Genomic DNA, 18,716 nt, shown 5'->3' on the forward strand with positions numbered 1-18,716 from the left:
ATATGTGGCTCTCATTTTTCTCAGAAACAAAATTGTTGTTTTTACATTCATCAGGTCCCAATCAGCCCAAATATCAAAGAGAAATTAAAAATGAATGCCACGGAGGAGTTTGGGTCTTAGGAGGTTAAAGATTGTGCCACTACATTCTTGTCTAGAAGATATTAAAGTGTATTTGGTGACACACAAAAAAGGGTAAAGTTAAAGTATAGTTTGGGTCCACACATGTCCAAACCCTGGTGTGTAGGCCTACTTAGTTTTGAGGAATTGTCATGGGACCGGGGTCTGGGTGACCCAGGGCCTGTAAGAAGTTATGGACATGTGTGTTTTTGGTGCTGCTGTCTCCTGTTTCCATGTTTGTGTATCTAGGTGTGTGTGTGGGTGTGTCAGCCAGGAGCCTGGCCACACCTGCGGAGGAGAATTACTCACACCTGCAGCTGATCAAGCCTCGTCAGAGGAGCTACTTAGGAGTGTGGTGGAGCTGTCTCCGATGCTGGATCATTGCGTAACTTCACGTTAGTCTCTTGGCGAGTTAGTTAAGGTTAGTCTGCAGCATTGTGGTGTTGCTGACGGCTGCCTCTTTGTTATTCCCCAGGAGGAGTGTGGAGACGAGAGGGCAGCGAGCACGGGGTGCTCAGACACTGAGGAGCGGAGACAAAGAACACTAACACTGGCAAGAGGACATGTCAGAGTCGGGAACGCACTGGGGATTTATTGTTGTTTGGATTATTTTGCATCACTGTAAATAAACGCACTGACCTCATCAAAGAGTCCAGCATTTGGGTCGTCCTTCCCCTCATCATAGTCTGCCACGCAGGCCGTGACAGAAAAGCCCACTAAAAGAACGCCCACCAGACCAAAGCAATGGTTTTGACTTGATCAGCATTAACCCCGCCCCCTGACTTTGATGGGTGAAGCTGACAAATAAAATGTATTTATGAACAGCGATGCAGGGCCAGGAGTAGCAACGTGAATTAAATAAATACATCATTAAATAATTCATTAAATGTGTCAGTAAAATAATCAAAATAGAAAACAAACCAATAATTGATTAAATATGTAATTAACTAATTTGAATTGTATATAAACAAATAATGAAACATTTTAAATGAAATTAATGGATAATTCATTATTAATATATTTCTTTAATTGACTATGTACATTTTTAAATTAATTACTGAAATAATTAATTCATTAGTGATGTCTTTATTTAATACAACCATAAAATACCATAAAATTGCTAATTTACTCAAAATCTATTTAAAACATCAATATTAAAGGTTAACTTATGATAATGAATACATGCAACTATAACTGATGACATAAAAATGAGGATTTCTTAAGCTGAAGCCAAAGTGCTGACTCATTTGTCATGTTACTCTCAAATGTTTTCCCTAATAACAAGAACATAATTACACTTTAGCCACAAGAGGGCAGCAGCATTAATATAAGTCACGTGTATATAAAGGCACAGTGATTATATTACAGTGATTTTGACAAAAACAAAACAGTTGATGGCAGTGTGTTTTTCCATGACAGAATAATTACGCACACCCCACTTTGCAGTTATTTATTGTAAAAAATGTTTGGAATCATGTATGATTTCCGTTCCACTTTGTGTTGGTCTTTCACGTGGAATTCCAATAAAACTGATTCATGTTTGTGCTGTAATGTGACAAAATGTGGGAAAGTTCAAGGGGGCCGAATACTTTTGCAAGCCACTGTAAAGTTCACTATCAGTAACATCATAGCACCACCCAGCTGTATAGAAACTCCGTCATGCTAGCTAGTACACAGTATGAGTTATTGTAACTGACTGTAAAAAGTCAGCACAAGGAAAATAAACTGCACCTAAACTTGGTTTATATCTGACCCAGACAGACTGCAGGTCATAACTTCTTACCTGAAGTTCAGTTCACCTGACACTCAGACCGGCGGCCGCCTCAGGTCTCTGCTCCTCCTGCCTCCCCTTTCCCTCATCCACCTGCTGCCTCTGTGGAAGCTCCGCCATAGCCACCACCAAACAACTGACTTATTTTTACACATCGACCAGCATCCGGACAATCCGCCACCTTCCATCGTTTATACCGTTACAAAAAAAAAAATAAAAAATAAAAAAACATCATTGGCCCAGAAAAACGAAAAATCATCATCGGTATGCCCGATGGCCAGTCCAGCTATGGTCGTGCCATCAGTTAACCCTTCGCGTGGCAGCTGTGACACGCGTGCCCAGGGTTGCCGACCCCTGCTCTAAAGCATCTGATTTGGATTCCTGAGATCAAATATATTTTCCTTTGTGTTTGTTTTCTTCCCATTTGTGGCTTTAATGTAGTGTTACATCCTGTTTGTTTGCTTCCCTCTGTATACATGTCCAGATTCACTGTTATGTTTCTATTCTTACATTGCTGTGTGATCACTGTTCCCTCTGCTGACTGATGTGACCTTTTGTATCTCACACTGATACTTGTCATATTTGTATCTGCGCCTAAAAGATAAAAAGTTTTCCACGCTAAAACACAGCTCCACCTCCTGCAGTTCTCCCTCTGAACCACTAGATGTCTCTGTTATCTAAATGAAGACGTGCAGCACAGCAACCACAGCAGCGCTCAGATCACACGTGTCCTGTTATTATGTATAAAAGCATGAAACAGGTGAGACAGGTGGGATCAATATTAATGTTGTGGAAATATATGAAAAAGCAACAGAAGAGTGAAAACATTTCGTGTTTCTAGAAAGATCTTTCAGCTCACAGCTGCTCACAGACTGTATTTACAAGTGACAAACTGCAACTCTACAGTACATCTACAGTATATATCAAATATATTCTGTATTCAAATCTATTGAGTGATGTTTGAAAGTCTTTCCAGGTGAGTTTGATCCAGGAGGGTCTGAAGCCAGAGTCAGACAGAGACTGTGCAGAGACTGTAGAAGGACAGAGCAGCAGCAGAGCAGTCCAGATACACTGATGATCCTCTGTCAGATCCAGAGGGACACACAGGGATGATGCTGGACTCTACATTGTGTCTGACAGTGGAGCTGTTCTCAGAGCAGTTCACTCTGCAGCACTGACAGTCATCTGCACTTCTTCTCATTCCTCTGTCAGTCACTGCTGGATGAAGCTCTCCTCTCCACCTCCCAGTAACATGGCCCAGTCAGAGCGTCTCTACACACAAGCTGCTGCTGCTTCAACCTCTCTGGATCATCAGGACACAGCTCCTCCTCTCTCAGCACACACACCGTCCTGTTTACCATGACCTCCACCTGCAGAGAGAAGAAGGAAGAGCAGAGGAGATAAACGAGTGTTTCCAGAGGCTCTTCATCAGCTGTCAGTCAGTGATGCAGCACATCCAGTATAAAGAGCAGCAGGGACTTCAGTGCTGGGACTGTACTAGGACTCATTGTTGCTTCACTTTTTCTAATCTTTGGATTTTTATTGAAGTTGATGAAAATGTTTTTCCCTCCTAGTTTGAGTTTGGACTTTCATTCATTAGAAGAACCTTGGTGTGTCCACTCTGAGCTCTGTAGGAACCCCAACAACAAGCCCAACAATCCAGATGGACGGTTCCAGCTGTTAACTGGAGGAATTCCATCCAAACATCTGCTCTCACTAAATTCTTCCTCACCTACAGACTGTGTTCTTCACTGCTTTAAACTTGGAAATGAATGCAGTCATTGGTCTGCGTGCTGCTTTGTTCAGAGAGCTGATTGGCTGTTGACAGTGTTTGATCAGAGCGTGTCAGCCGTTACCACGGTGACCATAAAGGTCAGAAACAGGAAGTGTTTGTGTCCAATCCTGAAGCCTGTCACCATTCTCCTCTCACAGCTTCACTGAGAAGCTGCAGCTTTACAGGAAACACTGGATCTTTGTTTCATACTGACTGTGTTTAGTACAATACTGCTGACAGCACCACCCACTCACTCCATCACTCTACTGACCACAGAGTCTCCAGTCTGTAGTCTGGACTCTGCTGAAGATCAGACAGCTGCTTCACATCTGGATCCTTCAGGTTGTTTTCCCACAGGATCAGCTCTCTCAGATGGGAGGGGTTGGACTTCAGTGCTGCTGCCAGATAATCACAGCTGATCTTTGACAAACCACAGCTCTCCAATCTGTATAAAGAATGAAAGATGTAAGTTTATTAGACAAAGTGTGAGCTTGAAATCATTCAGTGTTTCATCATCTGTTCAGAGCTGAAGAAGGTTCAGAATGTAGAAGTTTAGAAAATGGAAACTCCAAACAGCTGAAGCCAACAGGAAGCAGCTTCAAACAGGAAACTGTGCAGAGTTTCAGACTATATGTCCTGATGCAGCCAGTTGGATTTTGGAGATTTGAATCTCTGTTCTGTGACTAAGTCCTTGAATCATTTCTTCCAGTTGGTCCAACAAGACAGACTAAGTGTTGGACATGTGTTGTGGCTCCATTAGGGGAGCTTCTAAATGTGATGTGATGGCCCCTCTGGGTCTGTCAGGTCACAGGACTGAAGAGAGCTCAAACTGGGCACACAGTTGTTCCAGTCTGGACCAAAGACTCTATACTGGGACTGAGGGACTGCTTTGACTGCACCCACTGGGACTTTTTAAAGGCTCATGTTCTCACTTAGATCATCGATTTCTACTTACATTTCTTTCTGGGAAAAATGGGGATTACTTTGGAAACAGGAAGTATTTTCCCCAATAAGCAGCCCTGGATTAGTAAATCACTCCAACATGTTCTCAGGCAGAAGAAGCTGTCTTGTTATGAGGGAGAGAAGAAAAAGATTGAGGCACAGAAACTTGTTGAAAGAGAAATAAAGCAGCTAAAATCAGGTGTAAAAGTAAAGCAGAGGATGAGCTGAATAAAGGACACTCAAGGCTGGCTTGGAAAGGAATGAAGTCCATGGTGGGGATGCAGAACAAGGAGCAAAGATGAATGTGATGCTGAATCAGCAGAAGACTTGGACTCATTTGATTCCAGCTTTGATATCATTGATTTCAATGAAGAGCTTTGTGATTGTAGCAAAGGGCTGGTAGCTCTGAGAGTCCCACTGATGAGGTGTTTGTGTGGAAATCTCTTAGTGGGAGCAAAGAGAGAAAAAGCCCTGGTCCTGATGCTGTGGGAGGGAAATGATTGAAGTGTGCTGTGAGGAACTGACTGGGAGATTTTCACACATTTTCCAGTCCTCCTTGGAACAACAGGAAGTTCCCAGCATATGGAAACAAAGGTTAAGTGTCCTATGGCACTCAGTGATGATGGTGCTGTGGCCCCACCACCTCCACCTCTTTGTAAAGGAACTAACTGTAATCTGAAGCTTCAAATGGAACTAAGACTTCCTCCACTAGGTGGCAGTGTCTGATGAGAAAGTGTTAGTGGAGCTGGCCTGGAGTCAGAAACAGGAAGATGCAGGATTTGGGCTGAAATGGGGGAAAGTGGTTCGCACTAGTGCCTTAAAGCAAAAAAGTTGTAGGTTGAAGCTTGTTGGCCTTTCTGTGGAGGTTGGATGTTCTCCCACAGTCCAATGAAATGCTGCTTAGGTTCATTGGTGCTTCTAAATTGGCTGTAGGTGTGGCTGTGAGAGAGTGCTTCTCTGTCTCTCTCTGTTGGCCCTGTGATGGACTGCTCACCTGTGCAGGTGGACCACGCCTCTTGCCCTATGACAGCTAGGGCACAGGCTGCAGCCCTGTGAGCCTAAGCTGAATAAACAGTTAGCAAAAATGATCCATAGATGGCCTGAAATTCCCCAGTTAGCAGTTTGGTAGATAGCTATGACATGCTAATCCCATCCAGCAGCTGTATTCTACCTGTAAGCTGATCCCTGCTGAGCCAAAGCACTTTTTCATATACAAATTACAACCTTTAATAGAAACCTATTGGTCAACATCTTATTAGCCTGCTGTTAGCTTCATTCCACAGAAAACTGAGAGAAACTAACAGAGTTGATAAAGAATAAAGAGAAATGTGCTGATTTAAAGCCTTTGAAGTGCTTCAGATGATCTCTGTCCACTTCTGTCCACTCATTCATTCATGTAAGCTTTCTAATGCAGCTTTGATCTTCACAGTCTGCTTCATGAAACTCATTCTAACCCTGAATGTCAGAGTGTTCCTCCTTCTCTTTCCCATCATTCATGCTGGCAGTGGAGGAGATTTGGATGTTGGACTGTGTTTTGGATGATGTGTGTATGTTTGTGTTGGACTGCTGTCTGTAAAGCAAACGCACATTTTGCTTTGGATTTCAGTGTCAGACAGACTTTAAGGTGGAATGAAGAGTTGGAGAGTTTCACAGTGAATTATCCAGTGGAGGATTTTTCTTCTTCTTTGAAGGTTTGAAATGTGAACATTGTTCTGCTGCAGTCAATGGACTAAACCAGAGAAGAAGAAAACAGACTTTACCATGAAGATCCTCAGTGTGGATCAGTATAATATCAGCCTGATGTCTGCAGTTTAGTGTCAGCACAACTTTCACATCATATTCATCTCAGCACAACTAAAACATGCTGACTGACCCCAGAGTTTCAAGTCCACATCCTGGACTCTCCAGGAAACCACACAGATGCTTCACTCCTGAATCCTGCAGCTTGTAGTTGTCACTCAGGTGCAGCTGTCTCAGATGGGAGGGGTTGGACTTCAGTGCTGCTGCCAGATAATCACAGCTGATCTCTGACAAACCACAGCGACTCAATCTGTATAAAGAATGAAAGATGTAAGTTTATTAGACAAAGTGTGAGCTTGAAATCATTCAGTGTTTCATCATCTGTTCAGAGCTGAAGAAGGTTCAGAATGTAGAAGTTTAGAAAATGGAAACTCCAAACAGCTGACAGAGTTCATACGCCTTTGTCAGGGTCAAATTCAAGCAAGACCATGTGAAAATTAAAACACATCATCCTAGGTGAACTTAAACACCTTTGTTCCCCTTTTGTTAAGACATAGAAAAGTACACCACACAAAAATACTGCAAAAGGAAACGGTCGCCTTATATACATAGTGTATAAACTCAAAATGCACATTTCACTTCAAATTAAGATTAAGGCTTTGAACAGATCACATAGTTCAGTTCAACATATAAGACTTTAAGAATGCACAAGCATCTACTTAAAATCTATTTAATTTATCATCCATGATATTATTTTGTACAATTCCAATGTATTTTGTTCATCTCCCTTAAATAAACAGGCAGTCTTAAAGTATGAAATATTCATATACAAACACATATAAATGTGTGTACTGTCTCAGTGGCTGATAGTACCCCACAGGCCTCAGTGTGAGCTTGAAGACATTTATAATGTTTAAGTAGTTTAATGTGCAGGTGCTGACGATAAACACATTTTGAATGAAAGCCGGGGAACTTTGGTAGCACAGAAACAAGTGGCTATTCTTTGTGACTATATGGATCACTCACAATACCATTATTTCACACAAAGGCACCAAATTAATACTCAAAAAAGCTGCAGCAATACACACAAATATAAACAGTACTTGGTGACAACTTTGCTTTTAGCCTTTAACCCTTCTTGACTACTTTTGATGTGGCCTCTATATTTTACCTTTAAAAACAGTTTATCTTGCCAATCTGTTATTTTCTCATTTTGACCAACTGTATCAGCACAATTTATCTAAATTCAGACAAAATTTAAAATACAAGTAGAAAGTGATATTTTGACTGTAAAAACCACACACATGTTTAACGAATCATCTTCATAACTTGAAATGCAAATAGAGATTGTACATTTTTAAAAATACGCACACGTTTTGCAAACAACAAAGTTATATGGTACTATTTACCAAAAAATGCAGCCAAGGCTCAGACGTTTTTCATATAATCATTTCAAACTATTTACAGAACAATCAGGTGTCAAACAATAGTTTGTGTCACTCTAACACATATGAGAACAGCACAGGGATAAACCTGCAGGTCTGACAGCAGGTGTGTCACTCAGCGTTTACACTGCAATCTGCCTTTGTTGGCTTTAAGGCAGCAACTGTGACGATCACTAGTAGAACTGACACACAAAACAAAACAACAGCTACACACTAAATACACAAGACAACAAACTAACTTGAGACCAAACACGGTAAACGTCACAAATCTCTCACGTATCAAAACTCTCTCTCTCTTTCGCTCACTCGCTCTCTCTTGCCGGTCACTCCTAAAACTTCCCCCTTTTGCTAAACAACCAAATGTCATGTTTCCATATCATTTTTGATTGGTCGACATGGTACATTTTCCCACCTATAGGGCTTTGGAGCGTGATGTCACGGGAGATGGGCCATGCCCCCTTCCGCCATGACAGTAGGCCAGCCAAAGGATACCATTTCAGCTATGGATCGTACGTGTTGTGTTGTCGGTTGCAACGTTAGATCACACGATCGTGAAGGCAAGAAGCTGGATAACGGGCTCTCTTTTCATCGTTTTCCGTCCTGGAGGCAACGTGAGGGATCCCATGTATCCGATATTACTAAACAAAGACGTCAGGCTTGGATTGCAGCGGTGAGACGAGCGGATATCGAGTTCTCTGCAATCCCCAGCTTTTTGTTGGTTTGCTCACAGCATTTTCTTTCCGGTGAGTTCTAAATTAATTCATATCACTCTTGAAAGGCTTTTAGTGTGATTTTCAACGTGCTGAGGTCATAGATAATGAGATAAAACATGCTAATGTGTGATGCTGCAGAACCACATCATGTCGACTGAGTAGCTTATGATTTGGCATTATTGCAGGCAAACCAGCATATGAAATGGATGTAACAAATCCAGACTGGGCACCAACACTGCACATGGGGCATGACGACATACCTGTATCAGACTCGGACCGGCACTCAAGGCGTACGCAACGGAAGCGAAAAAGAGCACCCATCGGAGGTAAACAACCCCCCCCCCCTCTAAAAACATACTAAATTGCTATCACTGTACACTAATCCGCACATAACTTCCAGATGAATCACACACCTGTCATTGGAATATTGGTGTACATTTACCTTATGTCTAATTTTATCTTACAGGCTTTCGTTATGCAGCTGCAGAGTCTGAAGGTGTGCCCCGTGCAGAAGTGATTGATGAAGATCTGACAGAAGACCAACAGCAAAATCACAATGTCATGGAGGCAGTGGACAGCAGTTGTGTTGGACAAGTGGAGGTTGAGGTACCAGCTGCAAATGTGGATATACTGAAGAAATGTAAACCTTTTAAAATGATGACAGATTACAAACTCTCAGCTGTGTCTGTAATCAAACCTCTGTAACTTTGCTTCACTTCAGCAGCATCAGCTCATGTTCACATGTTGATTCATGGTTTGCTTCAGTTTTTGATGGACTGCAGAATATTTTGAAGGTTATCTGCTATAAAAAGCCAGAACAGGAAAATCTGCTTCATGTGTTTCTGTTTGATCCTCAGTGACTTTGACACAAAGGCCTCTGCTGTGATGATCACACCTCTGATCAAGTCTCACAGTGTCAGCTTTGTTTTTATACATATGGATATGTGCTGATAAATGATCAGAGTTATAATATTTCCCACTGTCTGCTGTGTGCCGTGACCTTTGACCTGCTAAAGACAGTCAGCTGTGGATTATTCATTGTTGTGTCTGATACTTAGAACTGTGAGGAAGAACACTACACAGTTAATCAGGGTCCCCTCTCTCTGAATCAGGGAAGGTGGGCAGGCCGCGTGTGGGCCGCGGGCCATACGTTGAGTCTCACTGTTTGAAATGTGAACATTGTTCTGCTGCAGTCAATGGACTAAACCAGAGAAGAAGAAAACAGACTTTACCATGAAGATCCTCAGTGTGGATCAGTATAATATCAGCCTGATGTCTGCAGTTTAGTGTCAGCACAACTTTCACATCATATTCATCTCAGCACAACTAAAACATGCTGACTGACCTCAGAGTTTCAAGTCCACATCCTGGACTCTCCAGGAAACCACACAGATGCTTCACTCCTGAATCCTGCAAGTTGTTGTCGTACAGGTCCAGCTGTCTCAGATGGGAGGGGTTGGACTTCAGTGCTGCTGCCAGATAATCACAGCTGATCTCTGACAAACCACAGAGACTCAATCTGTATAAAGAATGAAAGATGTAAGTTTATTAGACAAAGTGTGAGCTTGAAATCATTCAGTGTTTCATCATCTGTTCAGAGCTGAAGAAGGTTCAGAATGTAGAAGTTTAGAAAATGGAAACTCCAAACAGCTGACAGAGTTCATACGCCTTTGTCAGGGTCAAATTCAAGCAAGACCATGTGAAAATTAAAACACATCATCCTAGGTGAACTTAAACACCTTTGTTCCCCTTTTGTTAAGACATAGAAAAGTACACCACACAAAAATACTGCAAAAGGAAACGGTCGCCTTATATACATAGTGTATAAACTCAAAATGCACATTTCACTTCAAATTAAGATTAAGGCTTTGAACAGATCACATAGTTCAGTTCAACATATAAGACTTTAAGAATGCACAAGCATCTACTTAAAATCTATTTAATTTATCATCCATGATATTATTTTGTACAATTCCAATGTATTTTGTTCATCTCCCTTAAATAAACAGGCAGTCTTAAAGTATGAAATATTCATATACAAACACATATAAATGTGTGTACTGTCTCAGTGGCTGATAGTACCCCACAGGCCTCAGTGTGAGCTTGAAGACATTTATAATGTTTAAGTAGTTTAATGTGCAGGTGCTGACGATAAACACATTTTGAATGAAAGCCGGGGAACTTTGGTAGCACAGAAACAAGTGGCTATTCTTTGTGACTATATGGATCACTCACAATACCATTATTTCACACAAAGGCACCAAATTAATACTCAAAAAAGCTGCAGCAATACACACAAATATAAACAGTACTTGGTGACAACTTTGCTTTTAGCCTTTAACCCTTCTTGACTACTTTTGATGTGGCCTCTATATTTTACCTTTAAAAACAGTTTATCTTGCCAATCTGTTATTTTCTCATTTTGACCAACTGTATCAGCACAATTTATCTAAATTCAGACAAAATTTAAAATACACGTAGAAAGTGATATTTTGACTGTAAAAACCACACACATGTTTAACGAATCATCTTCATAACTTGAAATGCAAATAGAGATTGTACATTTTTAAAAATACGCACACGTTTTGCAAACAACAAAGTTATATGGTACTATTTACCAAAAAATGCAGCCAAGGCTCAGACGTTTTTCATATAATCATTTCAAACTATTTACAGAACAATCAGGTGTCAAACAATAGTTTGTGTCACTCTAACACATATGAGAACAGCACAGGGATAAACCTGCAGGTCTGACAGCAGGTGTGTCACTCAGCGTTTACACTGCAATCTGCCTTTGTTGGCTTTAAGGCAGCAACTGTGACGATCACTAGTAGAACTGACACACAAAACAAAACAACAGCTACACACTAAATACACAAGACAACAAACTAACTTGAGACCAAACACGGTAAACGTCACAAATCTCTCACGTATCAAAACTCTCTCTCTCTTTCGCTCACTCGCTCTCTCTTGCCGGTCACTCCTAAAACTTCCCCCTTTTGCTAAACAACCAAATGTCATGTTTCCATATCATTTTTGATTGGTCGACATGGTACATTTTCCCACCGATAGGGCTTTGGAGCGTGATGTCACGGGAGATGGGCCACGCCCCCTTCCGCCATGACAGTAGGCCAGCCAAAGGATACCATTTCAGCTATGGATCGTACGTGTTGTGTTGTCGGTTGCAACGTTAGATCACACGATCGTGAAGGCAAGAAGCTGGATAACGGGCTCTCTTTTCATCGTTTTCCATCCTGGAGGCAACGTGAGGGATCCCATGTATCCGATATTACTAAACAAAGACGTCAGGCTTGGATTGCAGCGGTGAGACGAGCGGATATCGAGTTCTCTGCAATCCCCAGCTTTTTGTTGGTTTGCTCACGGCATTTTCTTTCCGGTGAGTTCTAAATTAATTCATATCACTCTTGAAAGGCTTTTAGTGTTATTTTCAATGTGCTGAGGTCATAGATAATGAGATAAAACATGCTAACGTGTGATGCTGCAGAACCACATCATGTCGACTGAGTAGCTTATGATTTGGCATTATTGCAGGCAAACCAGCATATGAAATGGATGTAACAAATCCAGACTGGGCACCAACACTGCACATGGGGCATGACGACATACCTGTATCAGACTCGGACCGGCACTCAAGGCGTACGCAACGGAAGCGAAAAAGAGCACCCATCGGAGGTAAACAACCCCCCCCCTCTAAAAACATACTAAATTGCTATCACTGTACACTAATCCGCACATAACTTCCAGATGAATCACACACCTGTCATTGGAATATTGGTGTACATTTACCTTATGTCTAATTTTATCTTACAGGCTTTCGTTATGCAGCTGCAGAGTCTGAAGGTGTGCCCCGTGCAGAAGTGATTGATGAAGATCTGACAGAAGACCAACAGCAAAATCACAATGTCATGGAGGCAGTGGACAGCAGTTGTGTTGGACAAGTGGAGGTTGAGGTAGCAGCTACAAATGTGGATATACTGAAGAAATGTAAACCTTTTAAAATGATGACAGATTACAAACTCTCAGCTGTGTCTGTAATCAAACCTCTGTAACTTTGCTTCACTTCAGCAGCATCAGCTCATGTTCACATGTTGATTCATGGTTTGCTTCAGTTTTTGATGGACTGCAGAATATTTTGAAGGTTATCTGCTATAAAAAGCCAGAACAGGAAAATCTGCTTCATGTGTTTCTGTTTGATCCTCAGTGACTTTGACACAAAGGCCTCTGCTGTGATGATCACACCTCTGATCAAGTCTCACAGTGTCAGCTTTGTTTTTATACATATGGATATGTGCTGATAAATGATCAGAGTTATAATATTTCCCACTGTCTGCTGTGTGCCGTGACCTTTGACCTGCTAAAGACAGTCAGCTGTGGATTATTCATTGTTGTGTCTGATACTTAGAACTGTGAGGAAGAACACTACACAGTTAATCAGGGTCCCCTCTCTCTGAATCAGGGAAGGTGGGCAGGCCGCGTGTGGGCTGCGGGCCATACGTTGAGTCTCACTGTTTGAAATGTGAACATTGTTCTGCTGCAGTCAATGGACTAAACCAGAGAAGAAGAAAACAGACTTTACCATGAAGATCCTCAGTGTGGATCAGTATAATATCAGCCTGATGTCTGCAGTTTAGTGTCAGCACAACTTTCACATCATATTCATCTCAGCACAACTAAAACATGCTGACTGACCTCAGAGTTTCAAGTCCACATCCTGGACTCTCCAGGAAACCACACAGATGCTTCACTCCTGAATCCTGCAGGTTGTTGTTGGAGCTCAGCTCCAGCTGTCTCAGATGGGAGGGGTTGGACTTCAGTGCTGCTGCCAGATAATCACAGCTGATCTCTGACAAACCACAGCTCTCCAATCTGTATAAAGAATGAAAGATGTAAGTTTATTAGACAAAGTGTGAGCTTGAAATCATTCAGTGTTTCATCATCTGTTCAGAGCTGAAGAAGGTTCAGAATGTAGAAGTTTAGAAAATGGAAACTCCAAACAGCTGACAGAGTTCATACGCCTTTGTCAGGGTCAAATTCAAGCAAGACCATGTGAAAATTAAAACACATCATCCTAGGTGAACTTAAACACCTTTGTTCCCCTTTTGTTAAGACATAGAAAAGTACACCACACAAAAATACTGCAAAAGGAAACGGTCGCCTTATATACATAGTGTATAAACTCAAAATGCACATTTCACTTCAAATTAAGATTAAGGCTTTGAACAGATCACATAGTTCAGTTCAACATATAAGACTTTAAGAATGCACAAGCATCTACTTAAAATCTATTTAATTTATCATCCATGATATTATTTTGTACAATTCCAATGTATTTTGTTCATCTCCCTTAAATAAACAGGCAGTCTTAAAGTATGAAATATTCATATACAAACACATATAAATGTGTGTACTGTCTCAGTGGCTGATAGTACCCCACAGGCCTCAGTGTGAGCTTGAAGACATTTATAATGTTTAAGTAGTTTAATGTGCAGGTGCTGACGATAAACACATTTTGAATGAAAGCCGGGGAACTTTGGTAGCACAGAAACAAGTGGCTATTCTTTGTGACTATATGGATCACTCACAATACCATTATTTCACACAAAGGCACCAAATTAATACTCAAAAAAGCTGCAGCAATACACACAAATATAAACAGTACTTGGTGACAACTTTGCTTTTAGCCTTTAACCCTTCTTGACTACTTTTGATGTGGCCTCTATATTTTACCTTTAAAAACAGTTTATCTGTTTGTAAGCGCCAGACGTCTGCTTTATATTTTATTTACGATTGAGTTCATGTTTGTTTTATTATTCATAGATTCATTACATAAGTGCAGTAGTAGCATGAAACCCTGTGTGAGAGGGAAGGGGAGGAGCATGGACAGAGAGGTTAGGAGTCTCACGGTTTTCTGACCGTGTACACAGCTAGTATTGGATAACTGCTATTTTTTGGAATTTTCATGCCTTTTTTTTGGAAGGAGTTCATTGCTACATCCTCAGTTTGTAATACATAAAACAGTCTTCAAACCATAATGCAACTGGAAGCATTTCTTTTGGAAACCAGGAACACGCGTCAGCCATAGACTCCCCTTTTTTGAACTTGGTTTATTGGAAATTACCCTACATTTAGTCAGAAAACCCTCTTGCTCCTTTTTTGGGAAAAGGAATACTGAAAAGGATCATGTTTAGCAACGCCGTGCACTGTGGATTGAAGGCAATAGCCTACTTGGAGGAAGAATCACGGTAAGCAGTGAAAACAAGCTTTGCTACTGTGGAAATTTGTCATAATGCATGAGAGTGATGAAGAACTAGTGTGTGGAAAAAGAGAACCAAAAATGACAGAAAAGGCTGTCGAGGAAAAGCTGCACAGGTTGACCCAGTCTAGAAAGGCTAAGCTAGGCCACCTAACTAGCCAAGCTAATCAGCTCGAACGGCTAATGGAAGATGATGCTAACGTGAATGCTGTTAAGCAGAAATTGCGTTTAGACTACCAAGATTCATTTGGAGAACTGTGTAAGATGAATGATAGTTTGAGAGTATTAATGCACGAGGAAGAATTTGAAAAGGACCAAAGTTCTTGGTATGAACCTAATGCTAGTCGTATTCGTGGATTTATGCAACATGTGGAAACGTGGGTTAAAGCAGCTGAGGAGCACACAGAACAAGCTAGACAGTGTGATGCAGACATCCAGCCATCCGACAGTGTTTCTGTGATGTCCGCTGCATTAAGCAGTAAAAGCAGGAGGCGCAGGTCAGCCGTTGGGAGCCAAGTGTCCACTGCTTCCTCAGTACGCCTCAAAGCTGAAATGGAGAGAGCCACATTGCTTGCACAAGCAACTGCTCTCAAACAAAAACAAGAGCTTGAACGACAGGAAACTGAGTTGAAAGCAAAAAGAGAGCAGCTAGATCTGCAAACTGCTATTGCCGCCTCTGATGCTAAAATAAAGGTATTAGAGAATTTTGAAAATGAGCGCTCGTCACATGTGAGTCCTGCATACCCAACGACTATTGATTCTGGATTCATACCATTACCTGTAAGTCAAACTCCAGTCACCAACACAGAAAATGGATATGGGGAATTCATGCCTTTACAAAATCACCCTATTGGTACGCAGCAGTCTAGAGTGGATTTTGCAGCAGATGAGCAAGCAGTTGAAACACTCAGTACTGTTATGACACGTCAGAATAATATAACAGAGCTGATGGTGAAACAACAAAAAATGATGACATTGCCACCTTTAGACATCCCTACCTTCAGTGGTGATCCTCTAGATTACAATACATTTGTAAGCGCCTTTGAGCACGGAGTAGAGTCTCGCACTGAAAGTCCTAAGGATCGCCTCTACTTCTTAGAGCAGTTCACTAATGGACAGCCGAAAGAGCTAATAAAGAGCTGCCTTCATATGAAGCCAGATGTAGGCTATCACAAGGCTAAACAGCTCCTCAAAGAGCATTTCGGAAATGACTACAAAGTTGCTGTAGCCTACATGAACAAGGTCTCAAACTGGGCACCTATCAAGCCAGAAGATGCAGAAGCTTTAAATGCGTTTTCACTCTTTCTGACAGCTTGCTGTAACACCATGGCTGAAGTGAGTTACATGGAGGAACTTGATAACGTCGCAAGCCTGAAAGCCATTGTAGCAAAACTTCCATACAAGTTACGTGAAAGGTGGAGATCTGTTGTGTGTGGTATGCAAGAGCGAGGCGACAGACGAGTCAAGTTCAATGATTTGGTGGAGTTTATTAATAAACAAGCCAAAATTGCACTTCACCCTGTTTTTGGTGACATAAAGGATAGCACCACTGCTAAACCATTCACCATTAAACAAAACAGTAACAAGGATCAGAAAAGGGTTGTAATGAAGAAGTCATTCACCACCAGTGCCATACCATTGGACATTCAGGAGAAAGACACAAAGACAATGGAAAACACAAATTATGTGAAACCCACTCCACAGGCATGTCTGTTCTGTAACGGTGGGCACATCATAGACCTGTGTGGTAAGTTTAAGGGCAAGCCACACAACGAAAAGTTGGAATTTTTGAAAGGCAAAGGACTGTGTTTTAGCTGTTTGAAGCAAGGTCACATGAGCAAACTTTGTAAGAGAAAGGTGAGCTGTGAGGTATGTTCTCTTGCTCATCATACATTGTTGCATATCAAGAAAAGGGACACAGACGCTGACACAGAGAAGAAAACTAAGAACAGTGAAAGTCAAACAATCTTAAGTGCCTTTGTCTGTGCAGAGTCTGAGGATTGTGGGCCAACTGGGGCCGGGGAAGATGACTGCACACTTGCAATAGTTCCTGTACAGGTCAAGGCCAAAAAGGGAAGTGTAGTAGTGCAGACTTACGCCTTCTTGGACCCAGGAAGCTCTGCCACATTCTGTACAGAGACATTAATGGACAAATTGAAGATCACTGGAAGGAAAACTGACATACTACTGAAAACTATGAATGAAGAGAAACCTGTCTGTACTCATGTAGTGTCAGGCTTGGAGGTCAGTAGTTTATCTGGTGACGACTTTATTGATCTGCCAGATGTCTTCACACAAAGGACAATACCTGTAGGAAAAGAAAACATACCCCTACAGAAAGATCTCGAAAAGTGGCCTTACCTTAAAGAAGTAAAACTGCCTCGAATTGAGACTGACATTGGATTGCTTATAGGAGCAAATGTACCTAAAGCAATGGAGCCATGGGAGGTTGTAAGCAGTGTAGGTAATGGACCGTATGCTGTAAGAACCAAGCTAGGTTGGACTGTGAATGGACCTTTGAGAGAAACTGGCTGTCATGCAGACAAGAGAAACCCAGCCAAGGCTAATGCAAACCGCATATCAGTGAGCCGTTTAGAGAACCTGTGGCTTCAACAGTTCATGGTGGATTTTCCAGAGGGAAGAAAACATGATGAAGTGGAAATGTCAAGAGAGGACCATCAGTTTATGGACATGGCCATGGAATCTGCAAAACTGATGGATGGCCACTATACAATATGTCTACCTCTGAAGAACAGATTGGTCAACATGCCAAATAATCGCTCAGTCGCTGAACAACGAGCACGTAACTTGAGGCTTAAATTTCTCAGGAATGACTGCTTCCGACAAGAGTACACAGACTTCATGGAAGACCTTCTTAAAAAGGGCTATGCAGTACAACTGTCAAATGATGAACTGGCGCACAAAGAAGGAAAAGTGTGGTATATACCCCATCACACCGTGTACCACCCTGTGAAGCAGAAATTAAGAGTTGTGTTCGACTGTGCAGCATCCTATCAGGGCACATCCCTGAATGATCAACTTCTTCAGGGTCCAGATTTGACCAGCAGTCTCATTGGTGTTGTCATACGATTTAGACAGGAACCTGTTGCAATTATGGCAGACGTTGAAGCAATGTTTCACCAGGTGAAGGTGCCTGACGGTGACTCTGACTTACTTAGGTTCCTCTGGTGGACAGGTGGCGACTGCAATCAAGCTTTGACTGAGCACAAGATGACTGTGCATTTGTTTGGGGCCACATCCTCACCCAGTTGTGCCAATTTCGCTTTGAGGAAGTGTGCTGAAGACCAGAGTAGGCAGTTCAGAGCTGAAGTTGTTCAAACAGTATTGAAGAACTTTTACGTTGATGACTGTCTCAAGTCTGTCGCTACGGAGGAGGCAGCTATATCAATGTGTCAAGATCTAATGAAAATCTGTGCCAACGGAGGCTTCCGTCTCAACAAATGGGTGAGCAACCGAAGGAAGGTGCTTGACTCCATCCCAAAGTCTGAACTGGCAGCAGAAATGAAAAGCCTGGACCTGGATCATGGCAAACTTCCACTTGAGAGGGCCCTTGGTCTCAATTGGTGTGTTGAGTCAGACACATTCAGATTTAAGATCAACATCAAGGATCGCCCATTCACAAGAAGAGGACTTCTTTCTGTCATTGGATCAGTGTATGACCCATTATGCATTTTGGCGCCAGCAGTCTTGCCAGCAAAGATTATCCTGCAGGAATTGTGCAGATTGAAGATCGGGTGGGATGACGACTTACCTGAGCACATAAAGAGGCGGTGGACTGACTGGTTAACCAGCCTTCCTGCTTTGGAACACTTCTCAGTTGCAAGATGTTTCAAGCCCAAAGATTTTGGAAATGATGTATTTGCACAACTACATCACTTTGCAGATGCAAGTGAGGATGCATATGGCTCAGTCAGCTACC

General features: G+C 41.9%; 2 protein-coding genes across 2 annotated transcripts in view; both read right to left on the bottom strand.

The window, feature by feature from the left end:
- The window catches only part of LOC146577751 (protein NLRC3-like), a 135,787-nt gene that overhangs the window by 87,795 nt on the left and 29,276 nt on the right, over positions 1-18,716 (bottom strand). The gene's annotated exons all lie outside the window — the stretch shown is intronic.
- LOC146577758 (ribonuclease inhibitor-like) lies at positions 1,471-10,044 on the bottom strand (the record flags this gene model as incomplete). Its single annotated transcript, XM_085267706.1, has 4 exons — positions 1,471-3,258; positions 3,934-4,107; positions 6,478-6,654; positions 9,848-10,044. Coding segments are annotated over 4 exons (564 nt in total), but the record flags the coding sequence as incomplete, so codon positions are not given.

This window comes from Mchenga conophoros, linkage group LG3 (genome assembly GCF_057382185.1).
Source record: "Mchenga conophoros isolate Kocher_MC1m ecotype Shallow Benthic linkage group LG3, M_conophoros_male_GT1.1, whole genome shotgun sequence".
Taxonomy (NCBI): Eukaryota; Metazoa; Chordata; class Actinopteri; order Cichliformes; family Cichlidae; genus Mchenga; species Mchenga conophoros.